The 23,169-nt window shown below is 45.6% G+C and overlaps 1 protein-coding gene across 1 annotated transcript; it reads left to right on the forward strand.

Moving 5' to 3' along the window:
* Window positions 1–7,425: 7,425 nt before the first annotated feature.
* LOC142256911 (cationic trypsin-3-like) lies at window positions 7,426–21,993 on the forward strand. The gene is made up of 4 exons (XM_075328898.1): window positions 7,426–7,473; window positions 11,984–12,243; window positions 16,629–16,765; window positions 21,616–21,993. The coding sequence occupies exons 2-4, from the start codon at window positions 12,114–12,116 to the stop codon at window positions 21,763–21,765; spliced, it is 417 nt and encodes a 138-aa protein (XP_075185013.1). The 5' UTR covers window positions 7,426–7,473; window positions 11,984–12,113; the 3' UTR covers window positions 21,766–21,993.
* The last annotated feature ends 1,176 nt before the right edge of the window (window positions 21,994–23,169 follow it).

Genomic DNA, 23,169 nt, shown 5'->3' on the forward strand with positions numbered 1-23,169 from the left:
CTGGACTTCAGTTGATGTTGTGAACGGGTTCTTCTTGACCAAAGAAAGTATGCGGCGATCATCCACCACTGTTGTCATCCGTTGACGCCCAGGCCTTTTTGAGTTCCCAAGCTCACCAGTCAATTCCTTTTTTCTCAGAATGTACCCGACTGTTGATTTTGCTACTCCAAGCATGTCTGCTATCTCTCTGATGGATTTTTTCTTTTTTTTCAGCCTCAGGATGTTCTGCTTCACCTCAATTGAGAGTTCCTTAGACCGCATGTTGTCTGGTCACAGCAACAGCTTCCAAATGCAAAACCACACACCTGTAATCAACCCCAGACCTTTTAACTACTTCATTGATTACAGGTTAACGAGGGAGACGCCTTCAGAGTTAATTGCAGCCCTTAGAGTCCCTTCTCCAATTACTTTTGGTCCCTTGAAAAAGAGGAGGCTATGCATTACAGAGCTATGATTCCTAAACCCTTTCTCCGATTTGGATGTGAAAACTCTCATATTGCAGCTGGGAGTGTGCACTTTCAGCCCACATTATATATATAATTGTATTTCTGAACATGTTTTTGTAAACAGCTAAAATAACAAAATTTCTGTCACTGTCCAAATATTTCTGGACCTAACTGTATATATATATATATATATATATATATATATATATATATATGTATCTGGGGCTAAATAAAAAATAGAAGATAAAAAAAATATATATATTTATACATATATATATATATATATATATATATATATATATATATCTATATATATATATAATTGCCTTATTCTGTCTGTCTGTCTGTCTGTCTTGCTCCAAAATTGTGTCCTTACAGTGACAACCGTCGGATTGGCCGCTGGGCTCGGCCTGGCCCCCCCCCCCCCACGGATTGGCCACTGGGCCTGGCCCCGCCCCCCGCATGGATTAACCGTTTGGCCAGGCCCGCCCCCCGCACGCGATGCCCTCTAGGCCACGCCCCCGCACGCAATGCCCGCTAGGCCACGCCCCTGCACGCAATGGACGTTAGGCCACGCCCCCCGCACGCGATGGACGCTAGGCCACACCCCCCGCATGCGATGCTCACTAGGCCAAGCCCCCGCACGCGATGCCCATTTGGCCACGCCCCGCACACGATGCCCATTTGGCCACGCCCCCCCGCACGCGATGCCCATTCGGCCACGCCCCCGCACACGATGCCCATTCGGCCACGCCCCCCGCACACGATGCCCATTTGGCCACGCCCTCCGCACACGATGCCTATTCGGCCACGCCCCCCGCACACGTTGGGCACCTGTACACCACCCCCCAGGACTACTCCTCCCATTATACTCCTCTTTCCCCAGGACTACTCCTCCCATTGTACTCCTCTTTCCCCAGGACTACTCCTCCCATTATACTCCTCTTTCCCCGGGAATACTCCTCCCATTATACTCCTATTATACTCCTCTCTGAGGGGTTCGCAGCATGGGGGATGGAGCACGATGGGGAGTGCAGCATGGGGATGGAGCATGATGGGGGGTGGCCAGAATGGGGGGTGGACCACGATGGGGGGTGCCCAGAATGGGGGGATGAAACGCGATGGGGGGTGTGTAGCATGGGGGATGAAGCACGATGGGGGGTGCAGCATGGGGGATGGAGCACGATGGGGAGTGCAGCATGGGGGATGGAGCACGATGGTGAGTGCAGCATGGGGATGGAGCATGATGGGGGGTGCAGCATGGGGGGTGGACCACGATGAGGGGTGCCCAGAATGGGGGGTGGACCACGATGGGGGGTGCCCAGAATGGGGGGATGAAACGCGATGGGGGGTGTGTATCATGGGGGATGGAGCACGATAGGGGGTGCGCAGCATGGGGGATGGAGCACGATGGGGAGTGCAGCATGGGGGATGGAGCACGATGGTGAGTGCAGCATGGGGATGGAGCATGATGGGGGGTGCAGCATGGGGGGTGGACCACGATGAGGGGTGCCCAGAATGGGGGGTGGACCACGATGGGGGGTGCCCAGAATGGGGGGATGAAACGCGATGGGGGGTGTGTATCATGGGGGATGGAGCACGATGGGGGGTGCAGCATGGGGGATGGAGCACGATGGGGGGTGCAGCATGGGGGATGGAGCACGATAGGGGGTGCGCAGCATGGGGGATGGAGCACGATGGGGAGTGCAGCATGGGGGATGGAGCACGATGGGGAGTGCAGCATGGGGGATGGAGCATGATGGGGGGTCCCAGAATGGGGGGATGAAACACGATGGGGGGTGCACAGCATGGGGGATAGAGCACGATGGGGGGTGCGCAGCATGGGGGATGGAGCACGATGGGGGGTGCACACCTCCCCCCAAAACACACACACACCGCCACACACACACTGCACAACACACCACACACACACTGGGAACCACAAACACTGCCCTACACAGACACACACACACACAGACAACGCCGCACACACACAACACCCAACACACAAACACCGCGGCACACACAAATATACGCACATACCGCGCAACACACGCAATGCACAAAACATACCTCCCCCAAAACACACACACACACACACACTCCACACCCACACAAACTGCGCAACACACACAGCACCACACACACAGAACGCGGCAGACACACAGCGCTACACAAACAACGCAACACACAACGCAACACACAAACAACAGCGCTCTCACCCCCGCCACACCCAGACAACACCCAGAACATGTACAGCGCCTACACAAACACTTGGTAACCACACACAACAACATCTATATATATATATATATATAAAACAAAAATTATACATGAACTACACAATACATAAATTCTAGAATACCCGATGCGTAGAATCGGGCCACCTTCTAGTATATATATATAAATAAAAAAAGTCCAAAATAAAATGGTGCAAAATATGCAATGAAACCCAATTGCCAAATTTATTTTAGCCCTAACTCCGGGTTTTTTTTTTTTACTTTGAGGCTCTTCCAAGCCTAAATATAGTCATTATGATTCAATAAGACAAATACAAGTGCAAACAGTTTTCATGGTTAAAGATACGGGTCCCAGTGATTGCTCCCTGTGTGGGGTTTTGAGTCAATATGGGAACTCACAGGTGTCTGGAGATGAGCCATGTGAAGTTACAAGATGTTCAGTCCTATCGGTCCTATAAAGGACTCTTCCCGCTGACCATAGACCTCGAGACTTTCCAACATATCAAGGCAGAACTAAGATCAGCTCAATATGCGTTATCTCTGGGTGTGGATATTCCTGGGGGCTGCAGGTAACAACTATAGATATCTGAATGTCTTCCTTAAAGCCTACCTGACATTTTAGATTTAGCTGTCCTGTGTGTACATGAGGAAAAACACCATTTCTGGCTATTATATGACTTGTAGTTCCATCGGTTTTCCTCTCTGTAGGCTCCATCTCTCATTTTCAGTTGTCTCTGAGCTAGTAGGTTGAGACCAGCTGCTCTGATGTCTCCCATATACAGCACACAGAGACATGAGGGATTCCTGATCTCCTGTCTGTATGTAGGATATGTTTAGAAATAGCAACAGTTGGCTGGAGGACATTATACATCAGTATTAAGCAGTATAGCTGTGAATGCAGAAGGCAGCAGCATGGAGGACATTATACAGCAGCACTGAAAAGTGTAGCTGTAAATGCAGAAAACAGCAGCATGGAGGATATTATAGAGCAGTACTGAGCAGTGTATCTGTGAATGCAGAAAACAGCAGCATGGAGGGCATTATACAGCAGTACTGAGCAGTGTAACTGGGATTATAGAAGGCAGCAGCATGGAGGACATTATACAGCAGCACTGAACAATGTAGCTGTAAATGCAGAAAACAGCAGCATAGAGGACATTATACAGCAGTACTGAGCAGTGTAACTGTGAATACAGAAAGAAGCAGCATGGAGGACATTATACAGCAGTACTGAGCAGTGTAACTGTGAATGCAGAAAGCAGCAGCATGGAGGACATTATACAGCAGTACTGAGCAGTGTAGATGTGAATGCAGAAAGCAGCAGCATGGAGGACATTATACAGCAGTACTGAGCAGTGTAACTGTGAATGCAGAAAGCAGCAGCATGGAGGACATTATACAGCAGTACTGAGCAGTGTAACTGTGAATGCAGGAAACAGCAGCATGGAGGACATTATACAGCAGTACTGAGCAGTGTAGCTGTGAATGCAGAAAGCAGCAGCATGGAGGACATTATACAGCAGTACTGAGCAGTGTAGATGTGAATGCAGAAAGCAGCAGCATGGAGGACATTATACAGCAGTACTGAGCAGTGTAACTGTGAATGCAGGAAACAGCAGCATGGAGGACATTATACAGCAGTACTGAGCAGTGTAACTGTGAATGCAGAAAGCAGCAGCATGGAGGACATTATACAGCAGTACTGAGCAGTGTAGATGTGAATGCAGAAAGCAGCAGCATGGAGGACATTATACAGCAGTACTGAGCAGTGTAACTGTGAATGCAGAAAGCAGCAGCATGGAGGACATTATACAGCAGTACTGAGCAGTGTAACTGTGAATGCAGGAAACAGCAGCATGGAGGACATTATACAGCAGTACTGAGCAGTGTAGCTGTGAATACATAAAGCAGCAGCATGGAGGACATTATACAGCAGTACTGAGCAGTTAAGCTGTGAATGCAAGCAGCAGCATGGAGGATTTTAGCTGGTTTTCAAAGTGAATGATGGGGTCTTAGACCTGATGAGAAGTGTGTACTTACTATTAGGCTATGTGTCCACGGTAGAATGTACCTGCGGACTTTTCTGCCTGAAAATCCGCAACTTTCGCGGCAAATCCGCACTCGCGGATTTGCCGCGGATTTGCCGCGGATTTACCGCGGATTTGCCGCGGATTTTGATGCGGATTTTTTATTTTTTTTTTCCCATTCTATACCCAAAATCCGCACCAAATCTGCAACAAACAATTGACATGCTGCAGATTTTTCCGGATCAAAATCCGCGGCAAATCCGCAGCGGAAAAATCCGCAGCATGGACACAGCATTTCCAAAATGCCATTGAAATAGCTTGGAAGTGCCGCTGCTGCAGATTTTCGGGAAATCCGCAGCAAATCCACGGCAAATCCGCGGCAAAATCCGCGGTAAATCCGCAGCGTGGGCACATAGCCTTAAGATCCAGGTCAAAATAACCTGTATACATTTAAGCTATAATATGTCCATGTTTAAGAGCCCTATGTATAACCTTACCATAAAACTTTTTTTTTTTTCTTTAAGCGGCTGCTCCTCTGGACGATGACGATAAGATCATTAATGGTTATGAGTGTCCTCGCAATTCCCAGCCGTGGCAAGTATATTTCACCTACAATGGAAACCGCTGGTGTGGAGGGTCCCTAATCACCGCACGATGGATCATATCAGCAGCTCATTGCTACAAGCAGTAAGTTCTGTTCTGGATATAAAGACTAAATAGTTAAAACACCTAGGATAAAAAAAAATGCCTAAGTTCTTTTCCATTCCTTAATTCTCAAAGGGGTTGTCAAGGCTTGGGGCACTCAATGTCCCCCATCCTGGTATATATGTCCCCCATCCAGGTGTACCTGTCCTGCATCCTGGTATATACGTCCCCTATCCTGATATATATGTGGCCCACTCTGGTAAATATGTGGCCTTTCCTGGTATATATGTCCCCATCCAGGTGTATATGTTCCCCTTCCTGGTATATACAGTAAGTTCCCCATCTTGGTATAAATATCCCCCATAGTGGGCCCATCCTGGTTTATATCACCTATCCTGGTATATATGTCCCCCATCCTGGAATATACAGTATGTGGCCCAACCTGGTAAATATGAGGTCCATCCAGGTATATATGTTCGCCATCCTGGTATATATGTCCCCATAGTGGGCCTATCCTGGTATATACAGTATGTCACCCATACTGATATATATGATCCACATCCTGGTATATATGTCACCCATACTGATATATATGATCCACATCCTGGTATATATGTCACCCATACTGATTTATATGATCCACATCCTGGTATATATGTCACCCATACTGATTTATATGATCCACATCCTGGTATATATGTCCCCCATAGTGGGCCTATCCTGGTATATACAGTACTAGCTGTACTACCCGGCTTCGCCCGGGTTGATAACTGCTGTTAACAAAATAGAATGTATTAACAAAAATGTATTCTGCACACAAACACCACAAAACAAATAGATAGAAATGTAATTATTAAATTGTTGCCTATATTAACCAATCAGAGCTTAGATTAATTAACTGTAGCAAAATAGAAGCTAAGCTGTGATTGGTTGCTATTGGCAGCCTGATAAATCTCCAGGCAACAGAAAGCCCTCCCCCTGACAGTATATATTAGCTCACACATACACATATAGACAGGTCATGTGACTGACAGCTGCCGTATTTCCTATGTGGTACATTTGTTGTTCTTGTAGTTTGGCTGCTTATTAATCACATTTTTATTTGTGAAGGATAATACCAGACTTGTGTGTGTTTAGGGCGATTATGTGGTGAGGTTGGTGAATGTGTGGTGAGATGTGTGCTGAGGGTGGTATATGTGTTCAAGCACGTGGTAGTGTGTGGCGCATTTTGTGTGTGTGTTCATATCCCCGAGTGTGGTGAGTATCCCATGTCGGGGCCCCACCTTAACAACTGTACGGTATATACTCTTTGGCGCCATCGCTCTTGTGACGCCCTGGGCAAGTCAGGGGTCACAGGTAATTACATCACCACACCCTACACCCCGGTTAGGTACATCTAAGCTATACCCAAAAATCCTTGTTGCCTTCCTCCAGGGGCTGATGTCCACACCAGGGGGTGGGCCAGGCGGTTGGTCCCGCCCACCGAAGAGTTCACAGTCCTGGAGGCGGGAAAAGTGAGCAGATTAGTTTGTGAGGTGAAAGCGAGAGGAAGGAAAGTATGGTACAGGAGCAACAACCTGACTGCGTCCGGGTGTGTGCCCCGGGCGAGACAGCAAGGTTAGCAGACGGCGGTGACCGTCTGCAGGAGTGGCCCATCGGAGTTTCCTTAAGGACCGTGGACGGGCGGTGGCCCGGCGGTACCGGACCGGTACACAAGGAGAAGCCAGCACCATTGGCAGGGGCTTTTCGGACCCCGGCAAGGCTTGGAGTCGCCGTGAATTTGCCAAATCCGTCAGTGAAGGGGACCTCCTGGGTTTCCAAACAACTAAGTCCCGATTGAAGGCAACCGTCCAACCGTGTGAGAGGGACACCGCCACCGCCAAGGCATCAGTTCCTCAGGGCCAGCGCCTGCGGGCAAAGAGGGGCTCCTCTGGCCCATATCCATGCCGGGGAGCGGGTTACCGGTGGGAACCCATTGGAACCAACAGCAGTACCTAGGTGCAGGGAGAGGACAGTCACCGTTAACCTACCGGGGAAAAGCATCAGCAGCCGTCCGTGGGACCCGTCTTTCCAGCCGAGTGTTTTACCGTGAACTGTGTCATCGTCTCAGGCTGAGTGAGTACACCCGTGCCGTGCGGCACAGCGCTGCCCCCGCGTCCCTGCACCTCGCCAGGCCCCGCAACCCACCTGCTACCGTCAATCCCTACCCCATCACCGGGCCCCGGGACAACCAACCCACCTACCCACGGAGGGGAGAACTAACAACTCGGCTGCTCACTGTTACAACTCCCGGGATCCCTGTCCAGAGCAGCGGTGGTGTCAACCCTATCACCACAACCGTGGGTGGTGTCACGGACAATAACCAAATCCCCCCACCAACAATCAACCCCTTTCACTCACGGGCGAGGAGCACCGCTCGAGGCCCCGGGATCTGGCCCACCGCTCGAGCCACCACAGAGCAGCGGCCAGACCCGAGCAGTGGGAGAGCGCGGCATCCCCTCCTCCGCCCGCGACACTCTCATTCCTTAAGTCCCCCTTGTTCACATCTGGCAGCTGTCAATTTGCCCCCAACACTTTTTGTTTCACTTTTTCCCCATTATGTAGATAGGGGCAAAATTAATTGGTAAATTGGAACGCGCGGGGTTAAAATTTCGCTTCACAACATAGCACCCAGCGCTGCCCGGGATAGTAACTGTCTCTCTCTTTCTCTCCCATTCTCTGTCTGTCTCTCCATCTATATATATCTCTGTCTCTCTCTCTCTTTGTCTGTCTGTCTGTCTCTTTCCCTATCTTTCTCTATCTCTTTCCCTGTCTGTCTATCTATCTCTTTCCCTGTCTTTCTCTTTCCCTCTCTTTCCCTCTGTCTCTTTTCCTGTCTGTCTCTTTCCCTCTCTTTCCCTGTCTGTCTCTTTCCCTGTCTGTCTCTTTCCCTGTGTCTGTCTTTTTGTCTGTCTCTTTACCTGTCTTTGTCTGTCTCTTTCCCTCTCTTTCCCTGTCTGTTTCCCTGTGTCTGTCTCTGTCTTTGTCTGTCTCTTTACCTGTCTGTGTCTGTCTCTTAACCTGTCTCTCTCTTTCCCTCTCTTTCCCTGTCTGTCTCTTTCCCTGTCAGTCTGTCTCTTTGTCTGTATAAGCAAGGATGATTGACCTTAGGGAGATCAACATCCAGCACCACGGAGACACCATCACGTGTTTCTCAACGCAGTGATTCTAGAACAAGGCCCCCTAGGAAAATGTGCAAAACAGAAAAAAATGTTCCTTCCCGGTGAAAGACCTGGCTAGTTTCCTGCCAGCGTTGAGACATGTGATGGTGTTTCCGCGGCAGTCCTGTTTTATCTCTTTGTCTGTGTCTGTCTTTTTGTGTCTGTCTCTTACCCTGTCTATGTCTGTTTCTTTCCCTCTCTGTGTCTGCCTCTTTCCCTGTCTGTGTCTGTCTCTTTCCCTGGCTGCATTGTGACACGCCAACATTCCATATAAGGGCGTGGCTGCGCATTCTTCTGAAGTTCTGGTTGCACTGTGGCTCCCAGCTCCATTTGCTTTAATGGAGACAGGTTTTTTGGTGAATACCTGTAAAGAGCGGGGTTAAAATTTCCCCTCAAAACATAGCCTATGACACTCTCGGGGTCCAGAAGTATGAGTGTGCAAAATTTTGTGGTTGCAGCTGCGACGGTGCGGATGCCAATCCCGGACATACACACACACACATACACACATACACACACACACACACATACACACACATTCAGCTTTATATATTAGATGTCACCCATACTGATATATATGATCCACATCCTGGTATATATGTCACCCATACTGATATATATGATCCACATCCTGGTATATATATGTCCCCCATAGTGGGCCTATCCTGGTATATACAGTATGTCACCCATACTGATATATATGATCCACATCCTGGTATATATGCCTCCTGTTATGCCACTGTTTTTTAACGTACACACAACATAAACTATTTTACCCACCTCCCCTCTGCTCCCTCTGTGTGCGGTGTCCTCTTTTGGTGCCAGCAACTGACTTTGGCATGTAAGAAATGAGCAGCACATGAAGATACTGCCATGCGCCCACAGTTGCACGGTGATCCAAAATGAATATTCACTGTTCCCGACACACATAATACTACCCACCTCTTGGCGTTGGCATCATTGTTAGTAAAAATCTTCACAGTCATTTACTAACATTGATGCCGGCGCCGAGAGGTGGGCATGATTATGGGCATCGGGAACAGTGAATATTCATTTTCTTTAACAGCAGACATACATGTCCACTACAGCAGATGGTATTCTACAGCAGTGACCCTGGTCCTACCTTCTCTGACCTACTCCACTAAACCTGCGGCCCCCCCAAAAGTGAGCAAGGTACAGTTAGGTCCAGAAATATTTGGACAGTGACACAATTTTGGCGAGTTGGGCTCTGCATGCCACCACATTGGATTTGAAATGAAACCTCTACAACAGAATTCAAGTGCAGATTGTAACGTTTAATTTGAAGGTTTGAACAAAAATATCTGATAGAAATTGTAGGAATTGTACACATTTCTTTACAAACACTCCACATTTTAGGAGGTCAAAAGTAATTGGACAAATAAACCAAACCCAAACAAAATATTTTTATTTTCAATATTTTGTTGCGAATCCTTTGGAGGCAATCACTGCCTTAAGTCTGGAACCCATGGACATCACCAAACGCTGGGTTTCCTCCTTCTTAATGCTTTGCCAGGCCTTTACAGCCGCAGCCTTCAGGTCTTGCTTGTTTGTGGGTCTTTCCGTCTTAAGTCTGGATTTGAGCAAGTGAAATGCATGCTCAATTGGGTTAAGATCTGGTGATTGACTTGGCCATTGCAGAATGTTCCACTTTTTAGCACTCATGAACTCCTGGGTAGCTTTGGCTGTATGCTTGGGGTCATTGTCCATCTGTACTATGAAGCGCCGTCCGATCAACTTTGCGGCATTTGGCTGAATCTGGGCTGAAAGTATATCCCGGTACACTTCAGAATTCATCCGGCTACTCTTGTCTGCTGTTATGTCATCAATAAACACAAGTGACCCAGTGCCATTGAAAGCCATGCATGCCCATGCCATCACGTTGCCTCCACCATGTTTTACAGAGGATGTGGTGTGCCTTGGACCATGTGCCGTTCCCTTTCTTCTCCAAACTTTTTTCTTCCCATCATTCTGGTACAGGTTGATCTTTGTCTCATCTGTCCATAGAATACTTTTCCAGAACTGAGCTGGCTTCATGAGGTGTTTTTCAGCAAATGTAACTCTGGCCTGTCTATTTTTGGAATTGATGAATGGTTTGCATCTAGATGTGAACCCTTTGTATTTACTTTCATGGAGTCTTTTCTTTACTGTTGACTTAGAGACAGATACACCTACTTCACTGAGAGTGTTTTCGACTTCAGTTGATGTTGTGAACGGGTTCTTCTTCACCAAAGAACGTATGCGGCGATCATCCACCACTGTTGTCATCCATGGACGCCCAGGCCTTTTTGAGTTTCCAAGCTCACCAGTCAATTCCTTTTTTCTCAGAATGTACCCGACTGTTGATTTTGCTACTCCAAGCATGTCTGCTATCTCTCTGATGGATTTTTTCTTTTTTTTCAGCCTCAGGATGTTCTGCTTCACCTCAATTGAGAGTTCCTTAGACCGCATGTTGTCTGGTCACAGCAACAGCTTCCAAATGCAAAACCACACACCTGTAATCAACCCCAGACCTTTTAACTACTTCATTGATTACAGGTTAACGAGGGAGACGCCTTCAGAGTTAATTGCAGCCCTTAGAGTCCCTTGTCCAATTACTTTTGGTCCCTTGAAAAAGAGGAGGCTATGCATTACACAGCTATGATTCCTAAACCCTTTCTCCGATTTGGATGTGAAAACTCTCATATTGCAGCTGGGAGTATGCACTTTCAGCCCATATTATATATATAATTGTATTTCTGAACATGTTTTTGTAAACAGCTAAAATAACAAAACTTGTGTCACTGTCCAAATATTTCTGGACCTAACTGTACATCCAGACTATAAGACACACTTTCCTCCAAATTTTTGGGGATAAAAATGCATCTTATAGTCCATGGTAATGTACCACAATGGCTCGGGGCATGCTGGCAGCGCCTGACGTCACTGATATCAGATGTGGCCACCCGCCTCTGCTACGGCCATGCAGTGTAGGTGGTTTAATAAAGCAAAGTAATACAATAACCCTGAGCCCCAGCTTGCCATGCAGTCTTCCAGGCCATTTATACAGTGGCAGTGCAGCATGTCTCACACAGTCTAGACCCCATACACCAGTAATGGCAGTAATGCCCTGATGGCAGCATGCACATGACTGCAATTATGCGATTTGCATACATGTGGTCACATGCCAACTAGACATTCATGGCCTTTCCCAGTACATGTGAATTTAGTGAGACATGACAAGTCTAGTTGGAATGTGGTCTGAAGTATGCAAATCGCATACTTGTGATCACAACTGCCCATTCCCAGAATCCTGACAGCATGCACATTACACACTGTGAGGATTCATAATTCTGCAGACTTGCACCCCAAGCCTGGCCTGGTCAACACCTTTAACGATGTAGTCACTTTTTACATTTTTTCTGTAGACCCAAGACCTTAATTGCTCATCTTGGAGAACATGATACAACTAAAGAAGAGGGCGGAGAGCAGCACATCCAGGTGGAGAAAGCTTATCAGTACTTCTACTACAACGAGTATTACATAGACCATGATTTTATGATGGTCAAACTAGCTGAACCGGCACAACTTAACCGACATGTCCAGCCTATCCCCATTGCCAGCAGCTGTCCCACTGAGGGAAGTTGGTGCTTGGTGTCCGGCTGGGGAAATCTGAAGACATCCGGTGGTGAGTTTTCTATTACATCTATCTCTTATTGGGATTGTATCTCATTGTTGAGTATTAAGTTACCTTTTTTTTACACAAAATGGCCACATAATTACAATCTGGAAAACCTACCTTGGTGTTTAAAGGGAATCTGTCAGCAGGTTTTTCCTATGTAATCAAAGAGCAGTGTGATGAACCTGATTACAGCATTACTGTGTTTTGTTGTTTCAATATAATCAGTGTTTTATCAGCAGGAGATTATCACTGCAGGACTAGTTGTCTTATGCCACCTAGTCAAACATCACCTCCACCGCCAATTAGCATCTTTCTGTCAATATACAGAGTGCACAGAAAGCTGGTGTCGTGTGGTGTTCAGCGTTGCACTCGCTGGGTGTCATGGCGGCGTTGGACTCTGCATAGTCCGACAAACAGCCTTTAGTTGTACAGCCTGTCATGGGCGTCGGCTGGTTCTGGCTTCACTGCTCTTCAGTATAGCTTGAGTTAATTCCTGATGGCTTGTGATCATCTGCTGGGAGCTTAGGCTGCTGATTACCATCCTCCCCCCTTATAAGCTTCTGGATACTGGGGTTGAGTACCGGATATAGCTTTTTGCTTCCTGGTTCCTGTGGTTATCCAGTTGTATGGTGCTGGTATAGCTTTTTACTTTCTTGTTCCTGTGGTTATCCAGTTGTATGGCGCCGGATATAGCTTTTTGCTTCCTGGTTCCTGTGGTTATCCAGTTGTATGATGCTGGTATAGCTTTTTACTTCCTGGTTCCTGTGGTTATCCAGTTGTATGGTGCCAGTATAGCTTTTTACTTCCTGGTTCCTGTGGTTATCCAGTTGCATGGCGCCGGATATAGCTTTTTGCTTCCTGGTTCCTGTGGTTATCCAGTTGTATGGTGCTGGTATAGCTTTTTACTTCCTGGTTCCTGTGGTTATCCAGTTGTATGGCGCCGGATATAGTTTTTGCTTCCTGGTTCCTGTGGTTATCCAGTTGTATGGTGCCAGTATAGCTTTTTACTTCCTGGTTCCTGTGGTTATCCAGTTGCATGGCGCCGGATATAGCTTTTTGCTTCCTGGTTCCTGTGGTTATCCAGTTGTATGGTGCTGGTATAGCTTTTTACTTCCTGGTTCCTGTGGTTATCCAGTTGTATGGTGATGGATATAGCTTTTTGCTTCCTGGTTCCTGTGGTTATCCAGTTGTATGGTGACAGATATAGCTTTTTGCTTCCTGGTTCCTGTGGTTATCCAGTTATATGGTGATCTACAAGTTGTGGTTGTGCATGGTGTGTGAGTTCTCCAGTTGTGTAGTTATTTCCTACCCTTTTGTGTTACTCCCCAGTTCACATACTGTCCGTCCTTTGTGTTTAAGTGCTGTGTGCACAAGTTTTCGTTTACCCTTGTCCATGCCTTTTTGTGGGGTTTTCATTATTTGGTTTCCAGACCGCTCCCAGAGTATGTGGGAGTAGTATCAGGGCATGGACCGGAGACAGGACCATGCTGGGGGCTCAAACCTGGCCACCAACAAGTCTACCTTTGAGATAAGGGACAGTCTTAGGGTCAGCCTAGGAGCCCTGTTCCATCTGTACGAACCCCGTGTTAGCTGGGGTGTGGACAATAAGTTGATAACTGACCACTGCTAAATCTGCATCACAGAAAATTCTAATTCTATCACAGCTAATGCGTCCAGTAAACTAAGTGAGACATCATCGGGGCATTGGAGTGCAATGTTTAATATTTATCTGAAATCAAAATTGTACAACCCACTTTGAACGTTTAGTTTAATTTAATAACTTTTTGCTGCGCTCTAGCACAATTGTATTCACTTTAATAATCAAGGGCTTCATTAGCTGTATCAGATGAGCTAGAGACTAAACAAATCAAATACCTGAACTGGCTAGGGATTCTATTGACTGCAATGTTTGATGGAACTGGAAACCTGCAGGTGTGGACAACAAGGTGGATTCAATGACTCTAGTATTGTCACATCCAGAAAAGAATATCTATAAAGATATAAAAGGAATTAATCCAATCAGTAAACACTGAAAACAAAAAAAAAATTAAAGCAAAAATTACATTATTTTTTTAGTTGCTTCAATGCCACAAAAAATGCTGTTACAAGCGATCAAAACACAATATCTGTCTCAGAATGGTATCAATGAAAAGATTGTCTCGTGCCACAAAAATCAAGCAGTCACACGACTCCATTGACTTAAAAAAATGAAAAAGTTACGGGTCTCAGAAAATGGAGCCAACCCCTCCCTCCACCCCCAAAAAAAAATATTTACAAAATTTAGTTTTTTTCATCACTAAAGTCATAAACAAAATTGGACATGTTTGTCACAGTCATGATGAGATTTGATCATTTTTATCATATTGTGTAAATCGTAAAAACAAGTTCCCTAAAAAAATGTGTTTTTTTTTTCACAATTTCACCGGTTTGAATTTTGTTTTTCTTTTTTCTAGTATATTATATTATAAAATGATTGGTGCCATTCTAAAGTACAACGTGTCAAAAAACAAGCGCTTCTTTGTTTATCTGGTCAGAAAAATAAAAAAGTTACTGCTCTGCAAAAAAATCGAAAACGCAAAAACGGAAATTGGCGTCATTGTGAAGGGTTTAACACTAGAACTACTGAGGTAGTCATTTTGACTACTTTGCATCATGTACTTCTATATAGGTGTCACGAGTCCAGTAGTTCTAGTGTTAAAGAATGAAAAAGTAACATGCAAACAAAAAATATTAGTAAATTAGAGGTCATTGCCTGTGAAAAATTGTCTAGGGTCCCTCAGGAATGCATTCAAAAGCCTCATATTCTCAGCAGGTCATAACAGCTAGAAGAGCACTACTAAGTACTAAAGGGCACTACTAAGTACTAAAGGACAGTACTAAGTACTAAAGACATTTTACATGAATAGTGAATAATTCTGACACTACAGTAGTCAGTAAAACCATCTAACAAACAACCAAAATATTTACAAGAAGTAAATATAGTAATATATATTTACTTGTAAATATTTTGGGCATTGGACAGGGCCGCACTGGGGGCTCAAACCTGGCCACCAACAAGTCTACCTTTGAGATAAGGGACAGCACAGTGGCCCCAGTCTTAGTGTCAGCTTAGGAGCCCCTGTTCCATCTGTACGAACCCCGTGATTCATACTAATGTATGAAGAGCAGGGTGAGAATTATCAGATAGGATTGTAAGCAGTACAGAAGGTTTTAAGATTTATTTTTGCTACTCAAACATTTCTAAGACTAATGAGTATGTACTATACAATTAATATGTTTCCCAAAGTCTGTAGGCTGAGTCAACCACAAGAAAAACACACACATGGTAATTTAACACAACTTCGGCTGACACGTCACACATTTTCAGGGTTGTCGGTTTCATTGCTCATAAAGAAACTGATTTGAAATAAGAAATTCAGACAGGAGATAAAGACTTATTTTATTCACATGTGCTTAAATAATAGTAGAAATGGGTTTGTTCGACGAGGCTGCAAGAATTAGTGGACCCATAAGCTATGGCAGATACGTAGATGATTTTCTTTTTTTTTAAGTTATAATTTTAGCCAATTACTTGTCCTTCTACGGTTGTATTGTGCTTACTTTATATGGGATCCTCATTATTGACTATTTATGACTTCGAAACCAAATTCCATGCACAAAAACTGCAAAGTTCTACAGATCTATGGTATATGGTGTAGGAAAACATTTCAATATGGCTACCAATTTACTATTTACTTTGAAAATGTGGGCACATTCCTGTGATGTGTCACTTGCTCAGCAGCTTGCTGTAGTTTCAATACAATCAGTATTTTATTAGCAGATGTCACAGGCAAGTCAGTCCCTGCTAACCTGTGTAACTACACCCCCACCACTGATTGGCAGCTTGTTGACAGAGCATACTGGAAGCTTCCAATCAGGGGTGTGGGCAGGGTTATGCACAGCTCAACATTCCAAACACTGCTACATCTACAGAAGAGAAAACAGGGATTCTATCAAAACTACACCATGCAGTCCAATAAGAGACACATCGCTGAAATCAAGATCTCAACCTCTACATTATGCGGCTCTCAGATTACATAGCAAAAACCTGCTGATAGAAGCACTTTAACTGGCCAATGATCTTTTTAAATCAGTTGTCTGGCAGGGGTGCCCAGAGTGGTGTTTAGGGTGTCCAGCTACTTTTGGCAGTAATTTGACAAGGGTTATCTGATGACGTAGTTCCTGTGAACACCGGCAGAGCGCCGCCATTCACAGGAGATCAGCCATTCTGGTATACAGAGCGATGCAGATGCTGGAGCAGGGCTCTGTACAGCATAGGCGATCGGACAGTATCAGCTTCAAAAAATTGTATGAAAATGTATAATTCTAACAATTATTTCTCATTTTTGCAGTTCAGTATCCAAATAATCTACAATGTTTGGATGTTCCTGTTCTATCGACCTCAAGCTGTAAATCTTCTTATCCCAACAAAATCACCAATAATATGTTCTGTGCCGGTTACTTGGAAGGAGGAAAGGACTCGTGTCAGGCAAGTATAAGGAGAAAGATGTACATCGTGAAATTAATTGAGATTAGTCCTATCGGAAGGGGAATTAAGGGTCGACTTCTGACAATTTCCTTCTATGCTTGATGAATATAGGGTTTATTCATGGTTTCAAGTGAAAAATGTGTTCTATGCTCTGAGCCAAATAGATGTTATTATCCTGCTGCAATCTATTCCAACAGAGTAAGAAACTGCAGCTCCACCTCCCTCCTCCCCCTCCGCCTTACCTATTTGCACTAGATGCATATTCCTCAGCCACTATCACTGTTTTGTGGTGGAGGTTGGAGGAGTTGTGAACATTTTGCAGATACATTGTATTGCGATTTATCTATTTTTTCCACATTGGTGATAAAGCATGAAGTAGTAATAATCCCAATCTCCAAATTGTAGGTCTACAAATGTTGCAAGATTACCATTTGGCCACGAAATCATGTTGTGAGTTGTAGTTTTGCACTGGTTAATAGAGGAGTAATAACTGATGGGGACGGTGACATTTCTGTAATGTAGCAGCCGCTCTCCCGGCTCATGTACAGGGCTATAATTCACCATCTGACACATTCGTCATCAAACTATAACTTGATATCAGTCATCAATTGGTTTCCACCGTGAGAATTGTCTTTTGCCATTTGTGAATGTGACATGCGAGTTTTCCCATTGCCTTACTGTAAAAGGTTCTGTGGTCACGATACTCTACTGTTTGGAGTTCATGACCCGGCAGAGTCATAATGAAAGGCCTGGTGCACGCTTTACTACAGAATGAGTAGATTCTCTACATTTTTTAGACATTTCTAGGAGTAGTAAAAGGAAGGACACAATTTTAATAAAGCAAGCAGTAATTATCCTGGTCTCCAAATGTTGCAAAATTAGCATTTGGCCACGAGGTTGGCAAGATGGCAAGAACTTGGCGAGCATTTATGTCTCAATGTGACTTCAGGATAGCGAGGGTAGGGGGCTCTTATGCTGTCCCTGATGCTAGGGCTCCCTAGGATATCCCGAACCTCAGGGTTACCTCTAATGGTGGAGATGCCTGAGTCTTGTGCTTGGCTTTTCTCCAGAGCTAATCTGTTCCCCACCCTGGGAAGGAAGGGACAGGAGTGTGATGGCAACACAGATTTAGACAGACAGGGAAAAATCAAAACTCAGACACACTGCACACTCACAAGAACAAATAATAAGAAACTAAGGAGAAAAGTGTGCTGCCCCTGTGCCAGCAGCTGGCTGCTCGGATCCGGATCCGCAGTGTGGCTCGAGGGATTCTACCAGACCTGGGGGTCGCGCGAACACTTAAAAAAAAAAGGGGACATATTTGTACGGGATTTGCCGTAAACCATCTGTGATGCCACTCACGGTGTGTGGTGAAATGTGGCACCACCGCTGCTGTTGTGGGGCACCCGGGGGCGATGGGCTGGCAGCTGGATGTTAACCCCTCCGTGGGTAGGGATGGATGCCCCGGGGCCCAGTGTCTCTATGCTGAGGGTGGTGATTGCAGGGGCCGGCGCGCCCGGTCAGACCGGGGGAGGTAAGTTTACTCACAATTAAATGAATCACACAAGTCCAATGGTAAACCAAGGTGCTGGTGGATGGCCGCCGCGGTCGGGTGTATCTGGTCCCACACCCGGGCTGGTGGTCTGTGTCACTTTCCTCTGCACTCTGTGTTTGGTGTGGTGGACTTCCCGGTGTGAAACACGGGAGTCCGCTCCCGATCCTTTTGTTGGGAGCTGTGCCCGCTGACGCTGACCCTTGGGATCTACCGGGCCCTGGCGGATGCCCTATCCCCCGTGGTGGGTTTTTGTCTGATTTTAAGACTTTGGTTGGGACAGGACCTATAATCCTGCCCTCAATTGGTTAATTAGCTTGGCCATCGGTTCCGGTCCTGGCTTCAGGGTCCAAGTACCCCCTCTATGTACGGTTCCGGGTCAGTTCTCCGGTGTCTGTACCGGCGGGCTCCAACCCTGTTCCGGTCCACCTCGGATCTCCAGCAGCCATCTTCCCGTCTCCTGACAGACATGGACCACCGTCTGCCACCTAGCCAGCACGCCGGGGCTCCAACCCCGACGCCTTTTCTTTCTGTCTCAGCATTCACTTTCTCCTCCTCAACTTCTCCACTCCACTTCACTTGAACTTCAACTCCGACTCTCAACTCTTAACTAACTCTTTTCCTGCCCCGGGTTCTCCAGACCCCTAGGTGGCCGTTCTCCATCCACCTGGTCCCGCCCACTGGTGTGCCTTTCCTACCCTGGGGGGGTGACTAGGGTTTCTGGTCGGCTGTGTGTAACCCTGTGTGGGATGGTGTTATGCGGGGGCCTATACTGTGGGACTACCTGGTTTTGCCAGGGCATCACAAAAGCAAGAGAAGTAAGGCAGCAACAAAAAGACAAGAAGGGTTAAGACCACAAACACTCACAGAAATAAAGCACAACAATCACCAGTAAGTCTGGATCAAACCACCTTTTCAGACCAGTGGGAACACTGGTTCTGTTCTCACTGTTGGGTCACCCACCCATCACAATAATTGGGTTCCCATGTCAGTACTTTGCATGGAGTGTGAGTCATTCTAAGAACTGGTAGAGGATGCGTTTGGGGGGTTTATTTCATCACCAATACTGGAGTTCAAGATGTACTTTGTGGTGCTGGCGGCACAACCTTTGCCATTCCCTCCCAAGTGAGCATTCCTTCTTTGCTAGCATGCATGATGTCTGAGCATACTATAGACAGTATGCTACCATTTCTTCCAGACTCAGGTCCCCGCTTGATGCTGTCACCCGCTCCCCCCATGTGGTCATGTTCATTAAATCCACTTGTACAGCCTGTGGAGAGGGGATCCCTAACAGCTTTCCATCACTTATTAAAAAATAATAAACACTGTTATGTCTCTTCCGAGTCTCTTACTATCCATATGACTTGCCTTTAAAGGGAGTCTATCACCACAAAATGACTGTTCAAGACAAGCAAATCCTTGGTGTGGCCAAGCAGATTAGTGCAACTTCCAACTTACCTGTTTTCCATCTTTCTGCCCCCTCTTTCTTGATTGATACTGACCTACCTGTTTTCCATCTTTCTGCCCCCTCTTTCTTGATTGATACTGACCTACCTGTTTTCCATCTTTCTGCCCCCTCTTTCTTGATTGATACTGACCTGCATGCTTTACATCTTTCTGCACCCTCTTTCTTGATTGATACTGACCTACCTGTTTTCCATCTTTCTGCCCCCTCTTTCTTGATTGACACTGACCTGCATGCTTTACATCTTTCTGCACCCTCTTTCTTAATTGACATTGATCTACCTGTTTTCCATCTTTCTGCCCCCTCTTTCTTGATTGACACTAACCTACATGTTTTACATCTTTCTGCACCCTCTTTTTTAATTGACATTGACCTACCTGTTTTCCATCTTTCTGCGCCCTCTTTCTTGATTGACATTGACCTACCTGTTTTCCATATTTCTACCCCCTCTTTCTTGATTGATACTGACCTACCTATTTTCCATCTTTCTGCAATTTATTTCTTGATTGACACTGACCTACCTGTTTTCCATCTTTCTGCCCCCTCTTTCTTTATTGACATTGACCTACCTGTTTTCCATCATTTTGCCCCCTTTCTTGATTGACACTGACCTACCTGTTTTCCATCTTATTGCCTCTTCTTTCTTGATTGTAATGGACCCACCTGTTTTCCATCTTTCTGCCCTCACTTTCTTGATTGACATTGACCTACTTCTTTTCCATGTTTCTGCCCCCTCTTTCTTGATTGACATTGACCTACCTGTTTTCCATCTTTCTGCACCCTCTTTCTTGATTGACATTGACTTACCTGTTTTCCATCTTTCTGCCCCCTCTTTCTTGATTGACATTGACCTACCATTTTTCCATCTTTCTGCCCCCTTTTTCTTGATTGACATTTGCCTACCCGTTTTCCATCTTTCTGTCCTCTATTTCTTGATTGACATTGACCTACCTGTTTTCCATCTTTCTGCACTCTTTCTTGATTGATACTGACCTAACTGTTTTCCATATTTCTGCACTTTCTTTCTTGATTCACACTGATCTACCTGTTTTCCATCTTTCTGCCCCTTCTTTCTTGATTGACATTGACCTACCTGTTTTCCATCTTTCTGCCCCTCTTTCTTGATTGACATTTTCCTACCCATGTTCCATCTTTCTGCCCTCTACTTCGTGATTGACATTACCCTACCTGTTTTCCATCTTTCTTACCCCTATTTCTTGATTGACATTGCTTTACCTGTTTTCCATCTATCCGCCCCCTCTTTTTTGATTGACATTGGCCTACCTGTTTTCCATCTTTCTGCCCCTTCTTTTTTGATTGACACTGACCTACCTGTTTTCCATCTTTCTGCACCCTCTTTTTGATTGACATTGACCTAACTGTTTTCCATCTTTCTGTTCCCTCTTTCTTGATTGACATTTTCCTACCCGTATTCCATCTTTCTGCCCTCTATTTCTTGATTGACATTACCCTACCTGATTTCCATCTTTCTGCCCCCTCTTTCTTGATTGACATTGACCTACTTCTTTTCCATCTTTCTGCCCCCTCTTTCTTGATTGACAGTCAAAGGAGGACAAGCTGGATACACAACAAGTAGGTGGGAATCTGCTGTCAACTTAGCCACCTCAAGGGTGAACCGAGTGCCTAAGCTTGGTTTGACCAGTCATTTTCTACTGATAGAATCTTTTTAAGGTGTTTACTCCACTATTAACATAAAATATATTACTACAACTTTCTCTTGCAGATTTTCAGGATTATTGAGTGACAAATCAAAGGAATCTCCCTATATAAATGTTTATGATATATCTCAGTGATGCATTAATGTATTTGCAGGGTGACTCCGGTGGACCTCTGATCTGCAACGGAGAACTATATGGCGTGGTATCCTGGGGGCAAGGTTGTGCTCAAACTGGGTATCCGGGAGTCTACACCAAAGTCTGCATCTATTTCGACTGGATCAAGAGTGTTATTGACAACTATTAATGATTGATCACATATTATATACTATGCATTTTCGAGAATGTGCGATCGCTCTCATCTGTGGTTATTGATGCTGCTGAACAAACACCGAAACCCCAACAGTCCTCAGCCACAAGTGCATTGAGCAAACAATGTTATTTGATTTCTACCACAACCCAGAAACTATTTGTGATAAAACACACCCCCCTAAAATACATAGGAACACCTGTTCTTGGGAGGAGAAGCAAAATAAAATGTACCTAATCTACATATGTGACATAACTGAATGCAATCTATTATTCTTTGATTTCGGCAATTTCTGGTCCCAGCTGTACCTTTATGGACCTTGCTTTTTGCACTGGGCACAGTCATGAGGATCCAAAAAGGGTCTTCTACAAACTGTTCCCACAAAGTTGGAAGCTACAATTGTCCACATTGTTTTGTACTAAAAGGGTTGTTCACTATTTTAACATTGATGGCGTATCCGTAAGATAAGTCATCAATGTCTGATCGACCATGGTCCAACACCCGCCACCCCCACCAATCAGGCGTTCTCGATGCTCAGTTCCGGAGCTGCCCCATTTACTGGTAGTAGCCATGGCCTGGAACTGCACATCTGCCTCCTATTGATTTGAATAGGAGGTGTATTTTCAGTACCCAACTGCTATCGAATGACATGGCAGCTCCGGAACTGAGCATTTCTGCCACCTACTTCCGCCAGAGGCACAGAGCACAGCTGTTCGGTGGAGGTGTTGAGTGTCAGACCCTGGATGATCAGAAATTGATCACCTATCCTAAGAATAGGCCATCAATGTTAAAGTAGTGGACAACCTCTTTAAGTTTGCCCTTCGCTGGAATTAAGAAGCCAAGGTCGACCCTTGATAACACTTTTATAGTATTATCCCTCCTCCACCAAACTCTATAGTGGGTACAATAAAGTTGGGCCAATAACATTCTCCTCCATTCATCAAACCCAGACTCGTCCATCATACGCAGGTAGAGCAGCGTGATCCATCACTGCACAGAATACGTTTCCTTCAAAGTCCATTGGTGGCAGCTTTACACCCCTCCATCCGATGTTCAGCATTGTGCTCAGTGATGTATGGCTCGGCATTGTGCTTGGTGATGTACAGCTCAGCATTGTATTTGGTGATGTATGGCTCGGCATTCTGCTTGGTGATGTATGGCTCAGCATTTTGCTTGGTGATGTACGGCTCAGCATTGTGCTTGGTGATGTACAGCTCAGCATTATACTTGGTGATGTACAGCTCAAGCTTATGCTTGATGATGTACAGCTCAGCATTGTGCTTGGTGATGTACGGCTCGGCATTGTGCTTGGTGATGTATGACTCTGCATTGTGCTTGGTGATGTGTGGCTCGGCATTGTGCTTGGTGATGTACGGCTCGGCATTGTGCTTGGTGATGCAT

The sequence above is a fragment of the Anomaloglossus baeobatrachus genome, chromosome 11, assembly GCF_048569485.1.
Source record: "Anomaloglossus baeobatrachus isolate aAnoBae1 chromosome 11, aAnoBae1.hap1, whole genome shotgun sequence".
Lineage (NCBI taxonomy): Eukaryota > Metazoa > Chordata > Amphibia > Anura > Aromobatidae > Anomaloglossus > Anomaloglossus baeobatrachus.